The sequence below is a fragment of the Scleropages formosus genome, chromosome 20 (genome assembly GCF_900964775.1).
Source record: "Scleropages formosus chromosome 20, fSclFor1.1, whole genome shotgun sequence".
NCBI lineage: Eukaryota > Metazoa > Chordata > Actinopteri > Osteoglossiformes > Osteoglossidae > Scleropages > Scleropages formosus.
This window is the reverse complement of record NC_041825.1, coordinates 13,511,372-13,538,670: the sequence shown is the minus strand read 5'-3', so window position 1 is coordinate 13,538,670 and position 27,299 is coordinate 13,511,372. Positions and strand designations below refer to the sequence as shown.

Below are 27,299 nucleotides of genomic sequence, written 5' to 3'. Positions count from 1 at the left end.
CCATGGCTTTGGCAGACCGCGGGCCATCAAAACCGACCCCGGGCATAGGGCAGCGGCTCAGTCTCGGGAGCAGGCCGGGACAGAGCGCAGCCATGCGACTTTTGAGGGAGGAGCTCCAGGGAAAAGTCAAAGAGTCAGACAGCCTGACACAGGTCATCCCAGTACTGCCGCTTGTTACATTTGCTTGTTTTTTCAGCGGTTCCTTAATTTCACTTGGGAAACTATGACATTTCTGTCTGTTTCAGCGAGTGGGAAGAGAGTAGGCCTCCATTGCCACTGTATTCTTGTGCCACAGTTTTGTTGATGTGCTTGTATTTTCTTTTGGATACTTTCTTTTTATGCAGCCACACTAACAGTAAGCAGTATCTTCCTCATATATTCGTTCTTATTTTGCTTTTAAATTCCTTGCTAGATATGGACTTATTACATAGGCTGAACCCTGAGAAGCAGTAGAAGTGAACATTCATTTATGTACTACAGCTTTAATTTATATATGATATATCCATACATATGTCGGTGTAAAGTCATCACAATATTACACACAGGTAAATATAAAGTTCGCGTCTTCTTTTTCTACAGCAGGAATTCAAATTCTGAATGGCTACATCAGAGATTACTAACCTTGTTGACTGACCTTATCATTTGAAGCGCTCATCAAAATACATGACTGCATCCAAAAGCCATTAACACGTTCCGTAAGCTGATGATGAAAAATGGGATATTAAATAAAACATGACATTTTGAAAGAACCTTGAGATTCTGGGGAAAATGTCTTCAAACTTGATCATTTGCTAACGTGTCAGTGCTTTTTTAAACATTATAAATTTGTACCAGCATTTACTCAAACATAGACTTTCAGTTGTGTCATTTCCAAACTGACAACCTAAAAGACCACATTTTGTGTGTTTGGGTGAGATTTTTTTTATGATGAAGTCAAGTAACTGAGGATCGATAAACTGATTTTTAACCTGCATTCGTTTTAGGTTAAAAGGATTTGTTGCTTGGCTGATTCTTTCATCTTCAACCCTTTAAAATTGTGCTCATTTGGACAACTGAATATTTCAAGGGAACCGCCGAGGTTGAGCGGTTCCTCAATTGTACTTAAGGGCTGGGCTCCCTGGATCTGAACCAGTGACCTATAGATTACATGTCTGTATCCTTAATGTCTGCACAGCTTCCTGCCCAGTGGAAGCCATAGGAGGGTGCTGTGGGGATTCTTTGTAAACCTTTTTCCGACTCCACGGAAGTCGTTCAGCAGGGAGGCTGTATCTCAGGTTAGGACCCATCACTGGATTGTGAAATCCTTTCGTTTCCGGTTCAGGTATCTCTTCACGTTCAGCTAACCTGGCTTTTCAAATCCAGAGTAGAGGTGCTTTCTGAGCTCTGCTGCTTTGTTTCACTCTGTTTACTTGATGTACTTCTTCACAGGGCTATCTGCTGTTGGCAGAGACACGTTTTCTCTCTTACATTTTCCATTCCAACTGCCAATATCACATGTAAAGCTGCTCCTGCCAAATGGAAATGAGGGGTACAATGATGACTGCACATCCTTCTGCAGAATAAAGCTGCCGTTGCACCTAACGGTGCTACACGTATGTGACTCAAATGCACATCGAGCTTCATGAAATCCCGCTCTCTCATCCTCCAAATGAATGAATGGATAAATAAGGTGAAAAATGAAAGATGCAAGAACACGAGTTGCCCATGAAAAAGTTTAATAGATTATTTAAAAAATAAGGCTAAAATGCTGTAGAAGCGTAGGACTACTGGAGAAACCGCAGTCATGGCAATAGGACAAAGGAGACTGTGGGTCTCTCCCGTTGGCAAGGACAGAGATACACCCCCCCCACGTGGGCGAGATTTCCCACGGAGCGCGAGAAGGGCAGCCCTTCCACAGCCCACCTGCCTCCAAAGTGCCAACAACAAATGGAGATTAAACAAAATACGCTGCCGTGATCTTAAAAATGTGCATAGCTTCAGCTTAGAAGAATTAGTGTCGTTCCAAATTCGGTCGTGTTCCCACTGGTGACCTGTCTCCTTATTTTGCTTGCAATGATCACCTTCAAAAACAACAAAACCAAGCCACTAAAGTTTCATATACATATTTATATATATATTTAATGTACAAAGTTACATTCTGAACCACAAAGGTTCATTCATAGAAATAAATACTGAAATGGCTACACTGCGATATGAATCTCTCGTGATTTTTTTTTTTTTTTTCTCCTGGAGAAAAAAAATATATGAGTCGCCCCCCACAGTTATCAGCACAAATACTAGATTAACATCAGCAAATTCGGCTTTCAAGTTAAAGAGGCCAATAAAACATAGATTAAAGAGTCTAAAAGACAAATGTATGAAAAGACCATAAAAAATAGGCTTAAAAGTTTCAGAATGTATCAATAAACACATCAAATCAGAGTTGCTTCCAGTAAAGAAAACATCCACTAGTAGTGTAAAAAAATCTGAGGTGCAGCGCAGATCTATATGTTCTTCTCTTATCCCTGGCAAGCAAATGACTCATTGCTCTGCAAAGATGGTGACTTAGAAATATATTCATTTAGTAATCCTAACAAACACTAGTGAAGATCCGTGTCTATGTGATGGAGAAACTCCTAAGTAGGGACAGAAACACTGCAAAAGGCAGCTTAGTAAAGTTAAACGGTGAGGTTTTAAGCATTTCTCTCTTCACTTAATTAGTTCTCCTTTGGTAACTGTGTAATGTTCACATATAAATATCCTCTGAAACATCAATTTCAATAAAGGATTTGCTTTTTGGAACAGTTCAGCATATTTTACCACAACTGTGTACTTCGGAAACTAAGGCAGCCAACATGACTTTTTAAAGTGTCTGCAAAGCTGTAGCTCAATAGGAAGACCTAAAGGTGCGGGGGGGGGGGGGGGGGATAAAAATCAGTGGACCGTAGGACAACGGCTGAGAAACTAGAACAGGACTTCACCATGCAGGCCTATGGTACTTAAAATTCAGGCTTTTCTACTTTGCACTAATCTTTGAAATCAGTTGCTGAACTGTGGATACACTTTCTGCAAGATTGTAGCTGCTTAATTTTAAAATATATCATTATCTTTAAGAAGGCCAGGATTTCGAATACAAAAGCACAGTTACAGTCGACACGTGAACAGCTGCAGGTAACTCCGACGTTGCAGTGAACAACCCAGAACGTTTTCTTCAAGGGGAAGGACAGTGGAAAACAAAACAAGGGACACATTTAAATAAAAATTTTTTAAAATTACAAAAAATAAAATAAAAAAAAAAAAAAGCACACGCACACACACAGCTGTGGCATTCATCATAACAACTCAGTGTGGTTGGAAGTCTGCACCACTAATTCTGCAGATCTACTGTCTCTAGACGCTGTAGGAGTTTGTGCATGAACACATCCCAGCTACAGCACAGAAACCACCACAGGGGCCACTGCAAAGTGCCCTTCACTCACTCACCCCCCCCCCTGAGCTCCCATCTGTGCACAGGACAAGGAGAGGAAAAGTCCAGTAAACACTCTGATGCAAAATAATAACAATAGCAATAATTATCATAATAATGCAATGAACAAAACAAAAACCAAAAGATGGAACAGTTAATCAATAGTTTAAGTGATAATATTGATCATTCAAACTGGTTGTAATTTAAAAGAAGCAAATGAAAACAGAAGACAAAAAAGTAATATTAAAGAAAAAACATGCAGTTTGTATTAGCCTGTGGGTTTCCCTGTGGATTGTGCGGCTCCTCCTCCCCCCTGCCCCTGATCTCTCCATTCTGACCCCTGACCCCATGACGCTGCGGCCGAGGCACTCCTTACTCCTCGCTAACCATGACCTGCCACACAATCAAGTGGCTGCGCTCCGCTTTGGCCAGGAAGGGCTGAAGCTTCAGCGTGGGCTCATCCAGCTCTTCTGTCTCACCGCCCTCGTCGCCTGGGAACACACAGGTGGACATGTTACTGCGCCCCCTTCCCTCGACTTCAACACCACGAATAAACAAATTCACAATATCAGCAATATATCTCTCTCTCACACACACACACACACACACACACACACACACACACACACACAGGCTGAAGCCCTCTGTCCCGAGCAAGGTCGCAGCAAACCAGAGCCTAACCTGGCAACGCAGGGCGTGAGGCTGGATTTGTTACACAAAACAAACAACACAGTTACTTAATGACAATTACAATTTGCCCAGGATAAAGGAATCAGTTTCACAGACATAACGTGGACGACTCACCCATTCGGAAGTCAATGTAGCCCTCCCCTCCGCTCATAACCAGGACGGACTTGACCGGCTCCTGAGACGGGGTATCTGAAGAAACTGCAGCAGGTTTCTCGGACCCTGTATCCCCCGCTGCACCAGGTAGGGGGGTCACTTGACCTGTGGTAGCAGTTGAGAGGAGATTTGCAGGTAAACTGCATATTCCATATTAAATATGTATAAACATATGATCTAGAGCAGGCCTCAATACTAAGTCTGATAGTCATACAAGGAGAAGAAAATGTTTTCAGTTAGGGAAAACTTCGGTGCTTTGGCATGTATGGTACAAAGCGGGCGGCACGGTAGCACAGCGAGTAGAGTTGCTGTCTCAGAGCACCTGGATAGTGCAAGAGGACATGGGTTCGATTCACACTCAGTCTGTGTGGAGTTTGCATGTTCTGCTCGTGTCTGTGTGGGTTGCCTCCAGTTTCCTCCCACAGTCCAAAGACATGCTTTTCAGGTTCACCCATAGTGTGTAAGTGACAGAGAGAGTGTGTTCCATTGATGTATGGATGAGTGACCTAGTGTAAGTAGTGTATCTAGCAGTGTAAATCACCTTGGTGAATAAGGTGTGTGGGCTCATAACACTACATAGAGCTCATTGGAAGTCGCTTCGGAGAAAAGCATCTGCTAAATAAATAAATGTAATATAATTGTAAGAAGAGTGAATGCAAAATGAGCCACAAGTACCATTTATCTCTGGAAACTGCAAGAGTTGGGTTGACAAACATGTTAAAAACTGGTTTCTAGAAAGTGTCCTCATACTTTTTGGCCTGAATTCCCTACCCTATGAGGGCTCAGACTGCTGAGCCCTAATCCTAAGTGAAAACCTGCACACTTGCATTGTCTCTCAAACTGAAGCTGTACCGCCAACGGAGGCTTACCTGGGACGGCGGCAAAGAACTTGACAGCATCTCTGTGTCCGTGGAAACAAAGCTGTGCATGTGCCATCGAACAGTAAGGCACATAGGTGCCTGGCGTCACCTTGTCACTGTTATCATCTCCGTAGACGCGGATCACGCTGCCCGGCCGACTACCCGTCCCAGCGGTCACTTTGTTCACTTTGTTATGGAGATCACAAAGAAAGGTAACAATTAGTAGGGGCACATCACATGAAAAGACCCTTTCAGTCATTGCATGAGTCCATTTTGCATCATTGAGAGTAAGTACATTGCAAGGAAAAGTGGCCCAAGCAAATGCAGCAGGCCCATGAACACAGTGACAACACTGGCAGCGCTGACACTTCTTGAGCCAGTGCTGAACTGAAAAGAAACTAAAACAACATGAAGAGCAAATGAAGAAAAGCATGCGTAAACCCAAACTCAAAGCAACGTGATGGAGCATGCTGCTTCCGACAGTCACCTAGGACGACCTCTCACGCAGTGTGACCGGTGCCACTGCTCAGACGCACTGAAGTACATCACACCACACACAGCAGCAGCCCGAGGAAAAAGGCTGGCCTAGCATCTGCAAAAATCATACTGGTTTACATAATGTCGTCTGTGATGGAAACGCAGCAGTCTGAGCCCTGTGATGAGTGCAGAAGACAGCTGCCCAAATGAAGGACATCCACCGAGGGTTATACAAGAAGCAGTGAACCATGGAATTAAGCACAAACTGTGACTTTTGTGGTATGTAAGCGAATCTAAGCATTCTGCTGGAATGCATCAGTCACCAAAGGCTGAAATCTTTGGATTAGGAAAAGACAGAATCAAGGAAGAGCAAAGCCAAGGGAGAAGGTCCATAAGGGGGGACAGCCAGTGAAAGAGAAAAAGAAACGTTAAAGTAATCAGGTACAGGGCTGGGATCGTATAAAGGAGAGCGAATGAGCAACTAGTCTCTGGTCAAAGCAAGAGACCATTTGGTCAGCAGAACCACATCTTCACTGGCCTGAATGATGTATTTGTAGTAAAACATGTTTTTCCCCTATTAATCATACACTCTGTAGAAATTGCTATTATTGTGGCTAAAACAAGCTTGGAGTGATTCATAATTCACCACTACTTACTACTGACTAATACAACGTACAATACATAAAGTAAAAAAATATCAACTCCTTTATTTCAAATTATAATAGTTAACTTGACCACTTATTCTAACACCACAGGTAGAACCTAATAAATGCTTATGTTAGAAAATAATCTGACTTCTCAACCCAATCATTACTTGAGGACTGTTTGTAATTTCTTTTGTCTGTAACTCCATTCACTATTACCGAGTTGCAATCAACAAATGTTTAATAAGAGATGCCCCTCGATTCAAAAGTTGTGCTATGTAAAAATCTCATATAGCTATAACAAATTAAAAGAAAACACTTGTCATTTTTTTTCAATTTAGGTTGCATTAAAATGATCAAAAATTTGAAATGGCTGGAATTAAAAATTTTATGTCTCCACAAGCTCATACTTGACTGTCTGTCATCCTGATTGTTGGCCATTTCGCCCTGTAAACACTGTGGAAGCAAACGGAATTAATGTGGTCCGATGCTCCTTTTCTGTTTCAGTGCATTTTGCTGACATCTGATGGTTAGCTGAGGAAACGCATTTACATTTCTTCATTTAGCTGACGCGTTTTTTCCAAAAGTGACTGAAAAAAAGGTACCTACAATTATTTATGCATTTACACAGCTTTGTAATCTTACTGGAGTAAGATATAATAAGTACTTTGCTCAAGGGTACTACAGCTAGAGGTGGGATTCAAACCCATGACTTCTGGATCCAAAGGCAGCATCTCTAACCACTATGCTACCAGCTATGGCGATAAAACTGCAAGAAATTGCAGCAAAAATAAATTTATCAGTGTTGGCATATTCAAAAACTTGTGGATTGACCATTCGCAACCTAAGGAACCATTGCGCTGCATACTTAAAAGATCCATTATTTAAACCACATTTCACACAAATAATTAACTATTAATAAAGCCCAATTTAGGAAATCTGGAAAGCTAAATATAAAAACAGTAAAATACAGTAAGAGGCATACAGTGTTCGGAATAAAACTACAAGAAATATTGCTAAATATTCAAACTTCAATGCACTAACTGTAAATTAGTGCATTAGTGCAAATTCCATCTGTGAAACACCTATGTTGTGATAACACAAGACACAGCATAGTCTCTCCTGCATTTCCACTTCACGGCATGTTTGAGACTTTGATGGCCATTGCTGGGGGGATATTAACTAACCCAAATGAGGGTTAAAGCAGCGAGCGAGCAACAAAGGATGAGGGTTTAAAGCCAGGTTCGCCTGGTAGCTGCCACTTACCCCTCAAGCCCATAAAGCGTCCCTGCTGAAGAATTACAGCTTGAATGAGAGGTGACAAGAGGAGGAGAGCAGAGAATAATGACCAGGGAGAATATGTTAATGAGAGCCCAGCCCACCCTGGCACTTTCAGTCGAGGCTACTCACAACCAGAACCGCCAGTCCAGGAAAATCCCGGCCCCTGTCGTGTCACTGGAGGAACAGGGCGATTCTACTACAGTTAATTTTGCCCCTTCCGCTCTCTTTCATAGTTTTTGAATTACTAAAAGAAAAGTTAAAAATGCCAAGAAGGGGTCCCTGATCTGGGTGGATGTGCAATGTAATGGCATGTGATCACAATGCTCTCAGCCAAACACAATTCTCTTCAATGAACATGGTGTCACTCAGATTGAACTGCTGTATGAAAATAAACATCCATCATGCGGTGTAGTTATTCGTGTCTGCACACAAAAGCCATAGCCACACTTTGCTCTGATCACAGCTGATGTCAACTGATTAGGAGTAACTGTACAGCAGATGTGCGTCAGACACGTATGGAAAACAAAAGGAACAGAGGGGCTTACTTTCCGTGAGGGGAATGGAGATGATGACACCATTTCCAGTTCCAACCCACAGGCGATTGCAGGACACCATCAATGCTGTGATCCTCACGAAGGAGAAGCCGAGTTTACCGGTACCTGAGAAGAACAATGGGAGGATCCATTTGACACGTGCGTGTGTGGATGTGCATGCACTCAGACAATAAATGTTCTCCAGCTGGTGCTACAGCACTGATTCAAAGGCAATGATCAACTTGCACAAAACTGCTCGAACATTTCCACCCCACGAATGCATCTCTGATGAGAACTAGGCACATACCGAGCATCTTGCTCACATAGGGTTCAATGTCTACATCCTGCAGGTGCTGGTAGGTGTGTGCGTGGAAGAGCCGCAGAGTGGAGTCCAGTCGGATTGACACCCAGATGCCATCACCCACCCAAGCCAGCTGGCGTACCTGGCTCTCCTTCCTGGGGTGAGCATCAAAGGACTTCTATAGGTTGGAAATAAGAAGGTGATCATTGGCACATGAAGCAATACGTGGGGAACGGCATGTTTTTGTACCATGTGTACAAAGTGTGAGCAATGCATACATTGGTTTTTCATATGAATAATAAAACCAATAGTGTTTTTGCTAGTACGTACATCCACGGGGTTGGTAATATGTTTGACAGCCATTTTTATAACAGGCATCAATAAAGAACAAACATTTTCAATTACTGTATGCTACTGCTCTGGACAGGGACAGAGGATAGTGCTGGTGTCCCACAGCACCTGGGCTATGGGTTTGGATGTGAGCTTAAACCTGGCTTGGTCTTTGTCGACTTCACATGTTCTACCTGTGTTGGTGGTTCTGTGTTCTGGTTTCTTCCAGGAGCTCTTGTTTCCTCTAACACCTCAATCATATGTTACACATGAAATGGTGACTCTCAGTTGGCTTTAGTGTGTCAATGAGAGAGTGTTACATTGCTGTTTTATTAAGATGGATGAATGGCTGTAGGAAGTTTAGTGTATCTAACATTGTAAGATGCCTTGGACAACAATTCTAGCTAAATGCTAGACAATAAAAACTGAAGATTGCTTTAGAGATGCATCTGCCAAATAAATTTCAATGTATTCAGTGTTGCAAAATCATCATGAAACAAAAAGAAAAGCCCATTTTTGATTGGAGGGGAACACCAATAGTCATTTCTTGCCTGTCAGGAAAATGTTGTAAATTACATGCAACCCATGATTTAACAAACCTATAGATAATAAGGATTCCCCAATTATTTTGTGTTTGGTGTGAATTTTCGATATCGATTATTGAAAATTTTGAGCATGATCTTGCAGACAACGAAAATGTGGAGTTTAGATATTCTGCCAGGTTCTGATCTGGTAGTCAGTGAGAAAAAAGCCAAGTTTTACACTGATCGCTTTGAGTATGGAGAATTTTCACTGTTTCTTCTCACCTCAATCTTCATCGCTTTGGGCTGGACCACATAGATCTTGTTTCGGTAGCCACACCACACCTTGTCGTGTACTACTGTCATGCAGCGGATAGAATGGTGTGGTCGGCCAAGGTCCAGCAGATGGTAGTTAGTCAGGTCCCACTGGCCATCTGTGTAGGACAACAAAATGGTATGAAGAGTTACAAGACAGGTTTGGAGCCCTTCCTGGTGATAGTGGGTGATGGCAGACGTGCAGATGGTGCCTCCCACATTCCAACGGGAAGAAAGCCTTACCTACTCCTCGATGGAAGATGGCTAGTGTACCATCAGCTAGGGCCACCAGGACTCGCCCTTTCACATGCCTACCTCAGAGACAAACAAGTAAAACAATGTCAGGGACCCAGGCAGAGGACACATCTGCTTCATCAGATGGTCATTTAACCCTAAATATTTGCATTCACTTGCATTAAAATGGTCTCTGAAGGACTAACACAAACAGACAGAACATTAATACAGACTGCCGACCACTGACATTCTGCTTTACAAGCTAATACAACTTCTTTACTATTATCCAGATGGATACTTATGGACCGTCCACCACAAATTAAGTAATGTAACACTGCAAACATACATGTATACTCCAAAGCGGAAATCCGTCAAAGAGATACACACATTTTACGCTTAGTACTCACACAATGCCAAGGACGGAATCCTTCAGCTTTATGGAATGGAGACATTTTCTCCATTGGGCGACCGAAGAATGGACATACACACTGGAAGTGAGCAAAGAGTCAAGTGTTTGTCACCTGAATACACAAAGTAATTCTGATGTGTACAGGGGATTTGTTGCCTTTCACTGTGACAAAAAGACTGATTTAATGGTTTACTACAAAGAGGAGCTTTCAAATACTTTCTTTTCCTACACATGGGTCACTTTATGAAGAGAAAATGCCTTTGCAGACTATTTTATACGGTTGGTGGGAGACAAGCCGTGTGGACGGTTTTGTAAAAAGACTGTTTTTAAAGTAAAGTGCGCTGAATGATGTTAAACTGAACTCACACAGTACTTGATATGGGACATCATCAAGTACCATCAAGTACCCAGCAAGAGAGTAATGTCATTTAGCCAACTGCAAAATGTGGTTTTACACATCGCACATTCCCAAAACAATACATGCTAAGGCACAAGTGCTGGGCAATGTGATCGAGTTTGAATGGGTCTACAGTGAACTTTACTTCTTCTCAAATCAATCCTGATTCTAAAGATTACACTGAATCAGTGTTATGACCTTTTACTCTTCTGCATGTTGCCAGAATAACAGCCATCTGTTATGTGATGTCAAGCAGTATATTGCCTATCTTAAAGTAGTACTGTAACTGATACAGTACTACTGTTAAGTACTAAGCACTGTTATTAAGCAAAGGCAATGGTATAAAATGGAATATATAAATAATCATATAAGAAAAAAGTACAAACTTGGGAATCGGACCTGAAAATCAGGGAAATGGTATTGCTCACTGTTAGATATAAATGTAGCGGATTATTTCATCTCATCTCATATGTCAGATGGGTCTGCTGTGCCCGAGGCAGAGCAGCCAATAGCTGTCACCTGTTAGCCTTATGTAACTTATTTAAAATGAAGGCAATGTAGCAGATTACTGACAAAAATAACATTCACATCTGGCTAGTTTTGGATTGATCAAACCATTGGGACAGCTCAAAGCACTGCTTTTCATCTTGCAATTAAAAATGAAAAATAAAAATACTATTTGTTATGCAATTACTGATTTAAGAATCACCTCTGCTCTTATTAGTACTTTTCTTGTTCCCTTGTTAATGTTTTCTTTTAAGATTTATCTAGTTCCATACACTGGATAAAGGAATTACTGCAAGTGAAAGCCTAACCAAGTTGCAGGTTGCTCACCATCCATTCTGGGCCCCTAACCACATGGTGGGCAGCACACTGCTCATCTTCTGCGCCTCTTCCCTCATCAGGTCCTGCTCGTCAGGGAGAGAGGCTATGCCATCCTTCACGAGATCAGACTCCCTGGGAAGATGAAGAGTGGCAAACGAACTTTACTAAGGTAGCAATAATAGGTTATCATATTTACACACTTCGAAGAAATAACGTCCCCCCTGAGGTTGGGTTTCATCAAATAAGTGTTGCTGCAATAATAGCATGTCTATAAACTAAAGAATTAATGGTTTCTTTAACTAAAATCCTTTTGCTGTTAAAGAAAAGAGAGAAGCCAGAAGTTTTGCCATCTCTCTCACATCACGTGTATAACTGAGCACATTCTACCTCTGTGGATACGAGGACTGGGGATCAGCAGGATCCTGCACCCCCAGTGGATCCGTGAACACGTGCTCTGTGTAGATGCCTGGCTGGCTCATATCGAGCCCCTCGCCCTCCTCTCCAGTCCCTGCACTGGCCTCGGTGGCCTCGGTGGCCTCCTCTGCCTCTGCCGTGTCCTCCGTTGGGCTGCGGTCTGCAGAGGACAGCTCCCCTGCAGACGAAAAGACACCCATGTGTACCTGCACAAAAAAGGCTTTGTGTGCCGTCTCTTCTGCGTGGAGCACATATGCACCCCTTTGAACTGCTAATGTAATGAAAGTTGCCATTGATGTACTGAACACGTGCTGGATTAAAATGTTTTCCTGCTGTACGGTGGCACATCTGTGCACCCTCGCCGATTCTGGGAGGAACAGGGATGTCGGTGTCGGTCATGTGCGATGTGTACATGAAGCACTGAAAGCTGCGCACCAGTGTCTCCATGGGCGCTGGGTTCTGGGGGAGCGCTGACAGATGTGCAGACAGTCTGCGGGATGGCACCCCCACCATCAGCAGTGCAGCCCACCACCGTGATGCCCCCCAGTGTGCCCTCGCTGCCCACCGAACTGCCGCTGGCCATACTGCCCGTCAGGGAGGCACCATCACCCTGACCCATTTCCGTCTCCTGTGGCACCTCCTCCCCAGCAGGGTAGTCTGTCTCCCGGGCACCTGAGGGGAAACACCATCACAAAGATCTAACCTAGCAGGAAAAACAGTATCGACAACATGGGCACGACTGCGACACACTGCTCCAACCTGGTACACTAGCAATGCAGAGCACGTGGGAGTTGCACACAAAGAAGTTCTCCAAGATGTTGGCGGGCTGGTTGGCATCGATGACAATGACTTTGGTGGTGGAGTGAGTGCTTGTGCAGATCCACACCAGGCTGGAGAGCTCCTCATGCTGTCGCAGCTCCTTCTCCTGCTCCTGCCAGCAACCGGAGATCATTCCTTAATTTAGCACTGCATCATTTAGCTGCTTATCCACCTTGCAGAGTCAAAGGCAATTATCGCTGCCCCCCCCCCAAGTGCACAGAGACAGATTTCAAAACAATCTGCCACTTTATCCAAAATGTTAAGATGGTAGTGTAGTGGTTAGAGCTGCTTCCTTTGGACCCAAAGGTCACAGGTTCAACTCTCACCTCCAGCTATGGTACCCTTGACCAAGGTACTTAAAATTTCTACAGCAAAATGACCCAGCTGTACAAATGGGTAAATAATAGTAAATACATTAACATTGTAAGTTGCTTTGGAGAAAAGCATCAGCTAAATGAGTAAATGTTAATCTAACATAAATTTTAGAAACGCATATATTCTACGCACCACATACAAAAATCAAGCAAAAGATTACATTCCTCTCCCTGTGACTGTTCTCCCTTTATCATAACATGCACTGCAAAAAGCTTTTATTAACACTTGCTGCATTTGCAAAAGATTTTGACTGAGTTAGGTAAAGAGATATCTCATGACATCAGGACATGGCAGACAACAGCCAGGAAGGCAGAGATTAAGGAAGAAAACAAGTGGAGAACCTAGAACACCTATATCCAATTGGATCCAACTGCTTTGCTCTAAACCCAGCTGAAAAGTTGCTTTCACTGGGAAAGTAAGTCTTCTACTCAATGCAAAACAGTGATCTCCCTACATCCCAACAATTTTCTTTATGTAATTACAATAACTCTGTCAATTATTTCAAATGACTAAGATTCTTTACTTTAACTACTGTGTACACCATGTGGAAAAAAAATCAGTAACGCATCTATAAGAAAAAATGTATATTGATACAATTAAGATTATGTGAGGAATCAATTCATTTTTTACCATCACAATGAGAAAAAGTGTGTTTCAAAATTAATATATCTACTGAGGTGAGTGAAAATTGTCAGATTGTCTTAGGCATAAATAGACACTATCTTTACTTAAAAAAATAATTTGGTAGAACAAATTGAAGAACTATTACACATTCAGCAGCAGCACAGCAGCACAGCAGCACAGCAAATAGCATAGCTGCCTCAGTCCCTGGGCTACTCCAGCGTAGGTTCGAATCCAGCTTAGTCTGTGTGGACTTTGCATGTTCTCCCTGTGTCCATGTGGGCTTCTTCTCTGTGCTCTGGTTTCCTCTCACAGCCCAAAGATATGCACTTCAGGTGGATAAACTGTCCTTAGTCTGTGACTGGGTGAGTGTGTGTTTGAATCTGTATGGGCGACCCTGTGACGGACTGAGATTCTGTCCAGGGTGTTCCTCCCCCCCCCCCAGAGACTTTTGCCCAAGGCTTCCAGGATAGGCTCCAGATCACCACCACCCTGTTCGATGGATGGATGGATGAATGGATGGAATCCATTTCTACATATTTGCCACCCTAACTTGTCCATAGCATCTTACTGTGTGCAAATGTGTAGCTGTGTGGCTACCCTGTGATGGACTGGCATCCCAACCAGAGTGTACTCCCCAAGCCATGCACCCAATGAGCAAATGAGTATTAAAAATTACTACTAAAAACAAAAAACCTTCACCCATTTGTACAGATAAATACACACACACACACACACACACACACATTTTCAGAACCGCTTGTCCCATACGGGGTCACGGGGAACCGGAGCCTAACCCGGCAACTCAGGGCGGAAGGCTGGAGGGGGAGGGGACACACCCAGGACGGGACGCCAGTCCGTCGCAAGGCACCCCCAAGCGGGACTCGAACCCCAGACCCACCGGAGAGCAGGACTGTGGTCCAACCCACTGCGCCACCGCACCCCCCCCCAGATAAATACATTCTTACTGAATTTAATCTGATTTAGTTTGAGTATCATGCTAAAAGGTACAGCAACATGGCTCTTTCAATGACTACATAATAGCCTGGTTAACAACCTGTCTTGTCCCCTACAACATGCACAGAGTGACCTGAAGAAGCTGGAGGAAAAGTGTTTTACTAACATGGCCTCAGGCAAGTCCAAATGCAGACCTATTCAGGTGTGCAGTGGGACCAGTTTCATGTAGTAAACAATCCCAAATCCCTCTGTGATTAATTAAAATACACACCGCATACAATTCACTAAAGGATTGACAATCCTGAAGATGCGACCGTGACCACATTTTTCCAGTGACGTCCCACATAAACACGTTACCTTGAGTTCCTGCTCCAGCCGGTCCAGGCTGCTCTGTGAGCCCTTCTTATGCCTAGGGACATCACTGTCAGCCCCAGCCACATCACTGTAGAAGACACTGGCTCCCACTATGGAGCCCCCATCACGTGTCTTCCCACCTGACAGGTTGACACCAGCAGCACACCAAAGCTATGAGAACAGAGACAAGAATGGTTTGAGATGCATCTATGTTAGTCAGGGGCAGTAACGACACCAGTTACATGATGCTTCGATTATAACACACTAACAATTTCCTTACCTTCATAGAAGCATCCTTCTCATCCAAGGGTCTCAGGTACACTGGCACAGGTAAATTCTTCATCTTATCTGCCTGACCACCATTGGTGACCTGAGATGAGAGGGTAATAAATTCATGACCATCCACACTCACAAGACAGGGAATACCTTCAAAATATAACGGAAAATGCTTTTATGTTTTGTCACATGCACAACCATACTTAGTACGACATGCAGTGAAATGCTTTTCCGACTGTCCGTGGTACAGATAAACAAGGCAATCAGGAACATACTGCAGGAATATATAATGATGAAAATAGGAAAGAATGAATAATAAAATAAAGTAGGATACAATTATGTGTAGTCCAATTTTAAAGGTTAAATAAAAGTGCAATGTGTGCAATGTTGTGCTGGGGGGGGGGAATCGGAGCAATATTTGGCTCAATAAGTGCTCCATGTGTATGCAGTCCAGTCTCTACTCCATGGTGTTATCCTGGTGTTTCCAAAAGAAGCATAATATAATATAAAGTCCACATATGACGGTCAAGCTCACTCAGAGTTTCAGTGCTAAACATGTGATCTCAAAGTGCACTTGACCATCCGTGGTCCAGTCACGCTAACCTTGTACTTCTGCGGCAGGCTCCAGCCACAGGCCTGCACTCGCCCATCTTCCTTTTGCACATGCGCTTTCACCTGTCTGTACTGAGCTCTCTTCTGTTCCCTGCGTGATGCCAAGCTACCTGAGTCCGTTCTGTTGGGAGGACACATATCAGAAAATGAACCGAGAGTCGAGAGCACGCTACGTGGAAGCAAAGTCACCACCTACTGAGGACAGGGCTCTACGCACTCTTCGTTGAGAAAGTCGAATGCTTTTGATTTGTCGCTGGGGAGCTGCGACAACGTGCTGCTTCGCCTTTTCACCGAGGGCACAATGTGAGAGGTGGGTGCGTTGTACTTGACGTTGACCGGCGCTTCTGGCTTCTTGGTGGCTGTGCCGGAGGAACTAAAGAGCCGGCTGAAACTGGGGGTGGGGAGAGACGAGACAGAAAGGCTAATAGAGATGCAGACACAAGCAGCCCACCCACACTTAGCCCCTTAGACCCCCAAGCCTTCCCCTCGGCAACGCCAGTCCACTTCAACACCGACACACCCTCCACACACTGACCACCATCTCAAGAGTCACCTGTCCAACCAGCTGATGCATGCCGACACATTACCTAGTGGGTTAAATTTCTATTTTGGTGTAAGACTGCTGATGAAAAATGAGAAGAAAACAGAAACAAGAATGAAGAAAACCTCCAAACCATTCATAAGCAAACTGCTCAGGCATGTTTCTGTATCTCACAAAAATCTGATTCAGCATTAGCAACATGCTAGAGGGCAAGAAGACAGTCAAAGCATTCCATCTGCTTCCTCCTCTGATTATGATCTTCATCGAGAACCACCAAAGCAAGGGCAAGGAGAATGAGGCCAGGACGCTCCTTCACTTATGTACAAGCATGCTTTATAGTTGGGGTCTCCATTATACACACTGAAGACCCAACTGTAGCCTGTCAGCTACATCAAAAATGCATCAGAACCCGAATCTCAGCTGAGTTATGCTTCAGCTGACGCCAGTTGTACAGGATAAGTGTAATTTGGTTAAATGGTCCTTTGTTTTCTCAAATTCTATTTTACAGCATTTTTCAAATTGTTCTTTTCAAAATTCTCAATTTCATATAAAAGCTGGAATTTAAAGAAATTAAGAGACTACTTTAAAATTTCTGGATAAGCATTCATATGATGGGCACCTGACAGCTCTCATAATACAGGGGTGTTTCCTTTTTTCAAAAATTACCTATCAAACAGCTTAGTTTTGGATACTTCAAAGCAGCTCTAGCACCTCTGTTAATACAAATGCTTCTTATTAGTTCAGTCTTGTTAATATAGACCTCACCATTACAAGACCTACTCTCACCCTGACAAAGGAAACAAGGAATAATAATGACACACCAGGGACACCCAGCCCTGCCCCCCCCCCCACACACCTTCTGCAAACAGACAAGACAACATGAGGCAGAGTAATAGGAGGATAGAGGAGAGGTACAGAGCAGGAGAGTAGAATGGATTCTTAAAAAGATGCAGCATAAAAATAACCAAAAATGAAACCACACCAGAATCATTCTTGCAGATACCAGAATTCACTCTAGGAATACTTAGCAAAGGGACTGGCATCATTTAAAGGAAACGCAAAATACTGGTACTCGGTACTATACTCAAAATACATGGGAATAGTATGATCAGAATGGATTTTGGGATTACGATTAAATGGGGCTGTACGATTTACAGCACATATAAGAAAAAGAAATGATCTCTGAAGCTCTGAAGGTAAACACCAGCCTGGCTGGGCTGTGTTTCAGTAAAAGTGCCACTCCCATCCTAATGTATTCCAGGTTTTCATAGGGATCATATCCAGTGCAAGTACAAATTTGAGGATCATTTTTAAGATTTACCTACATCCTGGAGAACAAAAAAAAAAAAAAAAAAAAAAAAAAAAAAAAAAAAAAAAAATGAAACAAAAGACAAAAAGAAAGGAAATGTACTGAATGACCACCAAAACAGCAAAAAACCCACATCATGAATTCTTTGCTAAGTTTTGTGTTAGTAGTGTGGAAAAGGGCTTACAACTGCCAAATACTAGACTTCTTCTTCTCAGAAAGGGCCGGGTTTTCTCTCGAAGCTCTGTGCAGAGGGGAAAAAAAAATTAATAAAATAACACTAATGAGGTTATGGTACTGTTTGTTTGTTAAGCTATTTTATGCAGTTCTTTAAGAGGAAAGAAAGATAAATATTGTCCTGATTTGCCAAAAACACAGTATTCATCCCAGACTCTGGCCGTCAATGAGGACAAAATACCTTGACAACACATTGACTGATGAACAGAGTACTGCAGTACAACACAATGGACAGTCTATTTGTGCTTCGTGTGAGTGTGCATCTTCCCCATTTACCGGATCATCTCAGTCCATCTGACAGCCTCCTGCAGTTCCATTAACCTCTCTTTGTACTGGTTCCGTTCCATTAGGACCCTGGCCATCTCGACACGTGTGAAACGCTTCCTCTGTGCTGTGGGCACGTCGCTCTGTAGGTTCATGAGAGCACAGTGGACTAACCAACCCCCATGGCCAACCACTGCTGCACCACTACAGCTGAGAGTCTCTGCACATCTCATGATACGCAGCTGACCTTACAACTCAAATTTGTCTTTTCACAAAGCAGCAGAAATATGTATTTTTAAATAAAATAAAAAAAAAAAAAACTAAAGTTCTGGACAATAAATCAATCTGCAAATAGAACAATGCAGACAAATTCATTAATGACTTTCTGATTCAGAGTATAAACCAAGAAACATTCATAGACATAACCACAACTGGAACATCTATCTGTTGGCAAACTCAATTATGTAATTTTCTTTTACTTACATCATCATCTTCCTTTGTCTTCTGTTTAGCTTCCTCCATTTCTGCCCGTACCCTTGCAAGAAAAAACAAGCATGTTTCCACTAATACTAAAGAATTCTAACTGCTGCTATAATCATTAACCTCTGATTTATCTGACACCTTTGTCCACTACAACATTAGATAATCAATTTCACAAAGTTTTGCTCTTTAATACAGCAGGGTATTCTTGCTGATCAATTCACAGTACGTACATTGATCAAGGGCACTTAGCAGGAGCAGGGATTTGCACCCAGGACCTTCCAATTGCAGGGTATTTGCTTTAACTGCTCTGCCACCCACTGCCTCTAATAATACTGTTTCACTTGCAAAACGTCAGGAATTCTACACACACACACACACACACACACACACACACACATTTTCAGAACCGCTTGTCCCTTACGGGGTCACGGGGAACCGGAGCCTACCCGGCAACACAGGGCGTAAGGCCGGAGGGGGAAGGGGACACACCCAGGACGGGACGCCAGTCCGTCACAAGGCACCCCAAGCGGGACTTGAACCCCAGACCCACCGGAGAGTAGGACTGCGGTCCAACCCACTGCGCCACCACACCCCTTACCTCAGGAATTCTATTGCTATTCTATTACAACCCCTTCGTATGGTTGTTAAATTGGCTGGACCTCATGTTTTGGATTTCCTACTGCAGCACCAAGGACATGTTTCTGCATATAGAGGCAACAATAAGCCGTTAAGACAACCCGAAGCCTCTACCCATAATTTGATCAATTTTCCACTCTGTGAAGAAAAAAAAACTATGTATTTTGCCATTGGGATAGCTGACTATTGATATTAACATCATTCCAATAATTTAAAGAGAGCTAACCGTGTTTGAGAGCGACAAAGACGACCCATGAGAACATACTGCAGTTAGCGCTCTCTAGCATTCAGGTTTGGGGGGACTCTAGCAGTGTTGTACCTTTGTCCTATAGATAGAGACCAAACAAATTTATAAAGGAGTTTTTAAAACTGTTTTGTAAAGTTTAAGATGACATGTTGGGGGGGGGGGGGGGGGGAATTAGAAAGTGAAAAAGCTGCGTGTGATAATACACGCTAAAGGTAATTGTATTGCAGGCTTGGTCAAGAGCATTACTGAAAGAGAAAAGGATTTCCGAGTGTGAGGGAACAAAGACAGCTGCAAAAAAAAAATATATATATATATCATATTTCATCCCTGCAGGAGCCATCTAGCGCACGCTACACATAGACAGCAGGGGGATTAGCCCAGGTAATCAATGCTCCTCCAGACGTTCCCCTCTGTCACATCCACCAAATCCTTTCATCAGAAGAATGACCACCTGTCCTAATCCACTTGTGTTTTTCCAGTGTTTACCCATCATACAGTTCCCTCTACCCAGGCATCCCACATGCCTGCTGTGTGGGGAGAGGGGATACACTCACTTCTTCAGCTCCTCCTCAAGTTCCTTGTTCCTTTCCTCCAGCTTGCTCTTGGCCTGCTTCACCGCCTCCAGCTCACCCTGCAGCACCTCCTTCTCGCACGACAGCTCATCCACCTGGGCAATCAGGTCGTTCTTCACCACATTTAAGGCATTTCTGCACGGGAACCAAGAAGAGAACTTAGCAAGAGAGCAAGCAGGTACGTGTGAGGTCTTACAATGGTTTTCATTATCTATTCACAGTGAAGACTGGGGTTCTCTATACATCACTCAATGGTTTTATGAGTGGAAAGCCTCAGCAGAGTCCAACTGACACACATCTGTGGATTACACCACTTACTCTGCATACAAAATGGTTTAAAACAGCTACACCTACTCCTGTAGGCTGCTTTAACACCAACATTTTAAGACATGTACTGTCTATTAATCCTCTTCAGCTCACTTTATAGTTTTTTGACAAATCCTACTTGTCCTTTCCATGTAGTCATTTCAACTGGATTAAACTATGAAGAAAATATCCCTCTAAGTGTGAGCAAGACCATACAAATAAGACACCTTAGCTCACCAAATGGGAGCTTCAGAACATTTTTGTTGACAATTAAAAATACAATATACAGAAAAATGTCATTACAAACCTTTTTCAACAACACTAAAAAATATAATTATAGACAACAATTGACTGATAAAACTTACACTTCCAAAGAGTACAAATGTGTGCTATGTATTAAACTTCAAGACGATTCATACTGCTATTTTCTAGTGGCACAAAAGTTAGAATTCTTACTTTGTTTCCAAAAGTTGTGTGTTCTCTTGAATTAGATGTTCAACTTCACGGCCCATGCCTTGAAAAAAAGAAAAAAAAAAAAAAAAAAAATTTAATAGGTGCAAATTGCTTTCCACTTACTAATGCTTCTAAATGATCCACACAGATTTTTTTTCCCTTTTACACTGACACATCACGTGTCCCCAAAAGAACAGAAACAAAAACAAAACAAAAAAAAGGATCAGAATGGTTAAACAGAAAAATGAATGAGAAATACACACAGCAGGCTACATTCAACAAAGCCAGAAATGTAAGCATGTTATGCATGAGAATCAGGCAATGTCTTACCGAAGAAATTAAGGTCTGAAAAAACCCATGCAGTCCATGTAAAGCAAGGAGACAGAAACATGCTGAGTGAGGGGGATGGATAGAGACAAACAACAAACAACAGATAGAGAGGCGGACAAAGGCTAGAACGCAAGGAGTCGGTTAGCCCAGCCAGCACACAGACAAAAACACAGCAAGTCTCTAAATTCTAACAGGACAATCGACCAATTCGCTGAAAAAAATGATCAGCTTCAGATCACATGACTTGAACTTCAATGCGATGGAAAGTGGTGAACACACAGAGTGGTACAATAACACCTCGGCATAGAATTGCCGTGGCCACAGTGAACACATTTAACGCTACTTAACGCAACTTCTAAACTATTTCTTCTTTTTTGTGTTGCACATTGAAAATAAGGCACTCAGAACTTCACATTCGTCTGACATAGCACCACCATACCTTACCTTAGAGTCCCACGAGTTGAGCACAAAAATTCAACGACTACAATGGGCGTTCCCACATACGTGAAAAAGGTGCGACTGTACATAAAGGCAAAGTTATGCAATAATCTATATGTTTCATAGGCTGATGCAGTCATTTTGTTCCCAAAACATGATACACATATTTTTCTTCATTGTTTATAGTACAAATTTCAGCTTTTTAACCATAAACTGCCTAAATCAAGTTGAATGATAGGTCAGCCTGCAGAGGATGAGTGAAACTACAACAAAAAGCTTAAAATGGCTGTGAGGTAGGAAAGAGTTCTGGGCAACTGTGGGGAGAGGACTGTAAGGAAGGACAAGCGAAGTCATACACACCAGAATACTCCACTGGGGGAAGGAACAAAAGCCCAAGACAGGAGACAGCATGGAGAAAGAAACCCTGGTTAGCATCACGGCACACACATCTCAGAACGTGCTCCATCACACCGCATCAAGCAGCACAGTTGAGCAGCACCGCCGCCGTCCAGCCGAACTACAGCCCTTCTACATACGCTGTGAGGAAAATGCATTCTGATTTGGCACAGAAGGGTCTAATCAGGTTTGGAAAAACTGCGAAGCTAAACTTCATCAAAGCGCTTGTCCTCATTAAATCTAGGAAGATTCCAAGCCTGGAGCGATGCTCGAAATGCGGGCTGGATTTCTCATGCAGCCTGCGCTCCTCACGTCCGTGGAACGCTTTTCACAGACACCAACGGTGTATGTAAGCAGAGATGGAGCAGCAGATTTTTAAAGGAGAGGGCAGAAAGAGCAAGGAGACACAGAACGCAGATGACAGAAGACACTTGACAGCCTCTGCATGGGGTCCTACCAAACAGCATTTCAAGTCAATTTTTGTTCAGCAACACCCTTAAATGCGTTGTGATGGAAGCACAGGGTGCCTGTTGCCTCCGATCTTGTTTGTTTTGGTTTCGAACGAGGCTAAGTGGTTTGTTCAACCCTTAAGCAATATGGGTTCATACCTAGATCTACGTGCTGTTCAAGCATAAGTGTCACATTCATTTTACTTTATGCTCTTTATATGAAATGAGCTGCATGCAGTCACTGTTAATGTCTATGGGAAAGATCTTACCCAGCAGGTCTGCCCCTTCATCTACATCCCCTATAAGGTCTGTGCCAGCAGAGGAGAGCTCCTCAAAGAGAGACTCTGTGTTGCGATCAAATGCCATGTTCTCAATACCTTTAGTAGGAGTACTGGAAAGACAGACAAAGGGAATCAAATTACTGTTCGTGTCTGAGGAACAGGGATACCAACACAAAGAGACATGTACAAAGAAGCTTTTCTCCAAAACAACATAGAGTTCAGGCTATACAAAAGTGCATTCCAAAACAAACAAGCTTTAGATGCACACACATTTATCAACGCACAGCTTGCTCAACAACACCATTTTGCTCGTACACGCTATTCAAGAAGCTTCCTATAGAGTGTGAGGATTATCATGAAATACAATGGTGATTTTACAATGTTTAGCGTGTGATGCAAGTTTGCGAAGCTACTATCAGATCAGGAAAAAAACTGGACTTCAAAAAGGTGGGGTTTGAAACCCTTCAGTGATGGAAGGGTTTCAGCAGTTCTGAGGAAGAGACAGGGCTCATTCCACCAGAGAGAAGTCGAAACAGACTTTTGAATTTTGACCTCTCGTAAGTGGGACCACCTCTGGGGCATAGGAGTAGTAGCAGTAATAATAATAATAATAATAATAATAATAATAATAATAATAATAATATACTAGTATACTGGTATATTAATATAATTACTATATTATTATTATTAATATAGTTTCCTGGAAAAAGTTACCTAAAATTACTTATTACTTTATTATGTAGACGTTACTAAATATTAGTTAATTGACAGACTGTCAACGTGATGAGTAGTTCTCCCATGTTGCCTTGCACTAAGCATAATTAAACGTCTGTACGTAGTTAAGAAAATTACAAAGAACAATAAGTTAAGTCTTCCCATAAGAGTTTATTCATTTTTACTTTGTCGCTACTTTGGTGAATGACTGCTCTGACGAATAAGAAGGGAGGGGTGTTGCTGGAATCACCTGCGTGTGGCTGATTATACGCGTCTCTCGGTGTACCGTTTGGATGTTTACGTCAAGACTGCATGAAGACGGTGGAAGTGTAATGCCCGCTGACATTAGAGGATCTGATTATATGAGGGCTGAGTGTAGAATACATGAACAAGCTGCAAATTTCTGCAAGATGAGAAAACACACAGGACACATATCAGCCTACCTGGCTGCTTTGTAGCCGCTGAGGTCCATGTCAAGTTCGGGAGTGGACTCAATGATGGCCTGCACCTCTGACTTCTCATCATTTTCACTTGAACCTGCAGAAAGCAGCCAATTAAATTCTTGAAATATTCCTTGCACAGAGTACATTTTCATGGTGCAATAAACAAAATTCCGTCCTTCAAAAACAACTGATATAGATTCACGTTTGTTGTGGTTTAACAGATTTTCTACCTAACATATATTTAAGTCTACATTTATTAAAGACACATCATAACAGATCCTATTAGACAGCCATGTGCTTTTATGGCCTGAAGAAGATACTAAATTTAATTTAAATTAATTTGGAAATCTAAGGGCACCTTATTCTTTTAGCCAAATGTCACAAAAACACAGCTTAGTTAATAGCAAGAATTTTAATGTTGCCATTCAAGTGACAACAGCTTAGGCTCTGAGGTTCAGCCCTTAAGAACCATGTCAGGGAAGGATGGACACAAAGAAGCAGCAGCGAAGTGTGACTCCACAAGGTCGCAAACACCCAAAGCTCACCTGTGGAGACAGAGCTGGTCCTGAGTCCTGCCGGCACGTCTATATTCTTACTGTTGTCCGGCTTCCTGCTCTTGGTGTTCAGGTTCTTGTTCAGCCCCTCGGCTTCCTCTTTCTGGGGCGTGTCCACAGAGGCCATGGCCACATCCGAAGTGGTCGTGGACATGGGGGTGGTGGATTTGGAGCCGCCCTGGCTGACGTCGGAGAGCTCATCCTGAAAAGGTAGGGAGCAGATCACATCACAAAGTCACACTTTCGGGGGGGGGGGGGGGGGGGGGGGGGGTTCACAGGGACTGAACAAGACATTGACAAGACACTGAAGGACTTTTCTTCAAAACAGGACACTCTAAGATAAGGCTGGACATCACATGACAATACTCATCACAAAGACAGTCAATCAAAGCCAGGGAGGCAGAAACCCATCGCTCAAAGCCTGTGACATTATTGGCACAGTAAGTAAAAGGAAGCCGAGGGTGTATGTGTTCTTTACACATAGCACCAACACAAATAATAAAACGTCTGTTTAAATCAGAAATGAGGGAGTCCATTAAAACTTACAATTTAAAATTATTTTGTAATCCAAGGTTGATTTGTTTATGATTGATTGCTGGTAGCTGTAAAATTACCAACTTTCCCAATAGAAAAACAGCTCCTGGGCCGTATCGAGGCATTATTTTTCTAACGCGTGATGGGCTCTGTGTTCACTGGAACACAGTGGTGAGGAAGCGGGAATCTCCACAAACACACTCCAGTGACAGCAGACGCAAACATACAGCAAAAACCGTCTCAACAGTCACCAATACTGGACACAGGAGTTACACCACACAGATATGGTACACCGCTTCAAAACAAGACTCAGAAATGCGCACAAACAAATTGTAGCCAGGAGACTAACTACACCTAGACACACATAAATGTCACAGGGCGTTTCTCTTAGACAAAAAGAAACGCTCATGACATAGAAATCATTTCAGCGCTACAAAAAAGGAAAAAAAAAAAAAAAAAAAAAAAAAACTATTGAGGTTAAATGGTTAAAACATATGAAGTGAAATATTGTTCAATAAAATGCTACATCAAAGTTCTAATTCTTTAATTCTAGGTCACAAAAGTGAAGGCACTATGTATTAGTGGTTGGAAAAAGCCACCTATCCATTCAGATTCACAGCAACAATGTAACTCTACAACACAACATGAGTGATGCCCCATGCAATGTGACACCCAAGCATGTGTTCCTTCTGCATGCAACCAGAGAGGTCTCATTCCTCCAGATTTATTTCATTTTTCAATTATTTTCCATAGGTGGTGATCTACAAGTGCAAAATTCACCTGAAATTGACCAGCCATCACATCAAAGCCAACATGTATGAAGACCCCACAAGGTGCATGCAGTGGTCTAGAAAATGGGTCGTGAATGAGTTATAAAAAAAAAAAAAATGCAACTATTTTGAAATGATGCAGCAAAACACATCTAGAGGCCAAACGATGTATGGAGGAGTTGACTGCTACTGCCAGCAGCTGAGTTACTGTCATTCCTGCAACTATGGAGCCAACTACCTTGCGGTCGTCAGCCAGCGAATTCCCCCAAGCCTCCTGTGAACTCTTACCCTCCCTTCTCTTTACCGAATCTTCCGCCTCCAACTGCTTGGGGAAGAGAATTACAGTGAAGGGCATTTTCAGAGGAACACAGGCACACCACCTCCCAGCTGCCCTCTGCCTTTCTCTGTGTGCGCGTGTGTGTGTGCACTCCTATCACACACTGTTGCATTCAGTACAAAGGAGATTGTTCTAGCACTGATTTCCATAAAAGCAAAAGCTCAGGCAGTTAACCATACAGAAGAACCATACAGTTCAACATTATAGTACATAAATGTATTTGACCACTAAAGTGCAGTAAATGACAAAATCAGGATATAAGGTTCATTTATCTTTATCCATCAAGCAAAAATCCCTTATATTCCAATACATTTGCCTTTTCCCTACATTTAATAGGGGTAGCGTGAAAGAACAAACCACTGGTACTGTGACTCATGAGATGCTGAACAGTATTTTAACTGGAAAAAATTTTTTTTTTTTTTTTAAAGTTCAAATTAAGAATTCTTTTGCTAAGACCCTACAGAATTTAAACTTAGGTCAAAAATTTTGGACCCTCAGCAATACTAGCAGCTTAGTGAATATTAAACTGGATCACATATAATACATTGCAGCATCAAATTGCACTGCATTATAGAACTTGAGAATCACAACTGATGTCATGACATTATTATACCATGAGGTTTCCAGCAATTCCCATCTGTGCTACTGTGGCTTAACACAAAATCAATATTAAGATTTGAACTAATGCATTTGCATTAATGTGACTTGAATTGTAAACTGCTTTCAATTAAAATCCAAATAGAAACTAAGTAATTAAGAGCTCAGTTGAAAAAAACCCTGAAAAACACAGCCTCCCAGCAGTCCCTGCTCTGGGAGAAATATGCATCACTGCTGCTACTGTACGTTTTATAGTTACTGAATCAAGTCACAGTGCCGATAAGCAAATGCAATTTTTCAAAAATGAGCCACATTTGTATCTTCCCCTTTGGACCCAATCAAAATCAAACCAGCTATTTTCACCCCTGCATTCCTATTGTATTGTAACAAAGCAATATCAGGTTCTTCTATATGGATAAACAATTAAAAAGCATGACAGGCATAAATGAATTTTTGTGACACTTAAGACATCTTCAGTACAATATCATCTGGGCCAATGAAGGTGAATGCAAGTCTTATTCATCTGTGCTTTCAAACAAAATGGGGGGGGGGAGAGGAGAGGAAAAAA

At 42.5% G+C, this 27,299-nt stretch overlaps 1 protein-coding gene across 6 annotated transcripts in view; it reads right to left on the bottom strand.

The window, feature by feature from the left end:
- Positions 1–1,731: 1,731 nt before the first annotated feature.
- The window catches only part of spag9b (sperm associated antigen 9b), a 59,236-nt gene continuing 33,668 nt past the window's right edge, over positions 1,732–27,299 (bottom strand). For 2 of the 6 annotated variants that reach the window (XM_029246573.1, XM_029246574.1), the window contains 25 exons: positions 24,485–24,695; positions 23,940–24,033; positions 22,771–22,892; positions 20,892–20,949; positions 20,112–20,264; positions 18,675–18,726; positions 18,204–18,334; positions 17,878–17,934; positions 17,241–17,243; positions 16,061–16,234; positions 15,835–15,964; positions 15,236–15,325; positions 14,959–15,126; positions 12,589–12,760; positions 12,265–12,501; positions 11,803–12,007; positions 11,425–11,547; positions 10,192–10,272; positions 9,794–9,861; positions 9,521–9,669; positions 8,391–8,562; positions 8,096–8,209; positions 5,158–5,334; positions 4,250–4,393; positions 1,732–3,936 (listed from right to left, as the gene is read on the bottom strand). In XM_029246573.1, coding sequence (XP_029102406.1) covers positions 3,818–3,936; positions 4,250–4,393; positions 5,158–5,334; positions 8,096–8,209; positions 8,391–8,562; positions 9,521–9,669; positions 9,794–9,861; positions 10,192–10,272; positions 11,425–11,547; positions 11,803–12,007; positions 12,265–12,501; positions 12,589–12,760; positions 14,959–15,126; positions 15,236–15,325; positions 15,835–15,964; positions 16,061–16,234; positions 17,241–17,243; positions 17,878–17,934; positions 18,204–18,334; positions 18,675–18,726; positions 20,112–20,264; positions 20,892–20,949; positions 22,771–22,892; positions 23,940–24,033; positions 24,485–24,695 — 3,204 coding nt within the window. In that variant the 3' untranslated portion in view covers positions 1,732–3,817. Of the gene's footprint in view, positions 3,937–4,249; positions 4,394–5,157; positions 5,335–8,095; positions 8,210–8,390; positions 8,563–9,520; positions 9,670–9,793; positions 9,862–10,191; positions 10,273–11,424; positions 11,548–11,802; positions 12,008–12,264; positions 12,502–12,588; positions 12,761–14,958; positions 15,127–15,235; positions 15,326–15,834; positions 15,965–16,060; positions 16,235–17,240; positions 17,244–17,877; positions 17,935–18,203; positions 18,335–18,674; positions 18,727–20,111; positions 20,265–20,891; positions 20,950–22,770; positions 22,893–23,939; positions 24,034–24,484; positions 24,696–26,035; positions 26,123–27,299 lie in introns of all 6 variants that reach the window. The other 4 variants (XM_018761897.2, XM_029246575.1, XM_029246572.1 and 1 more) reach the window with 3 other exon arrangements.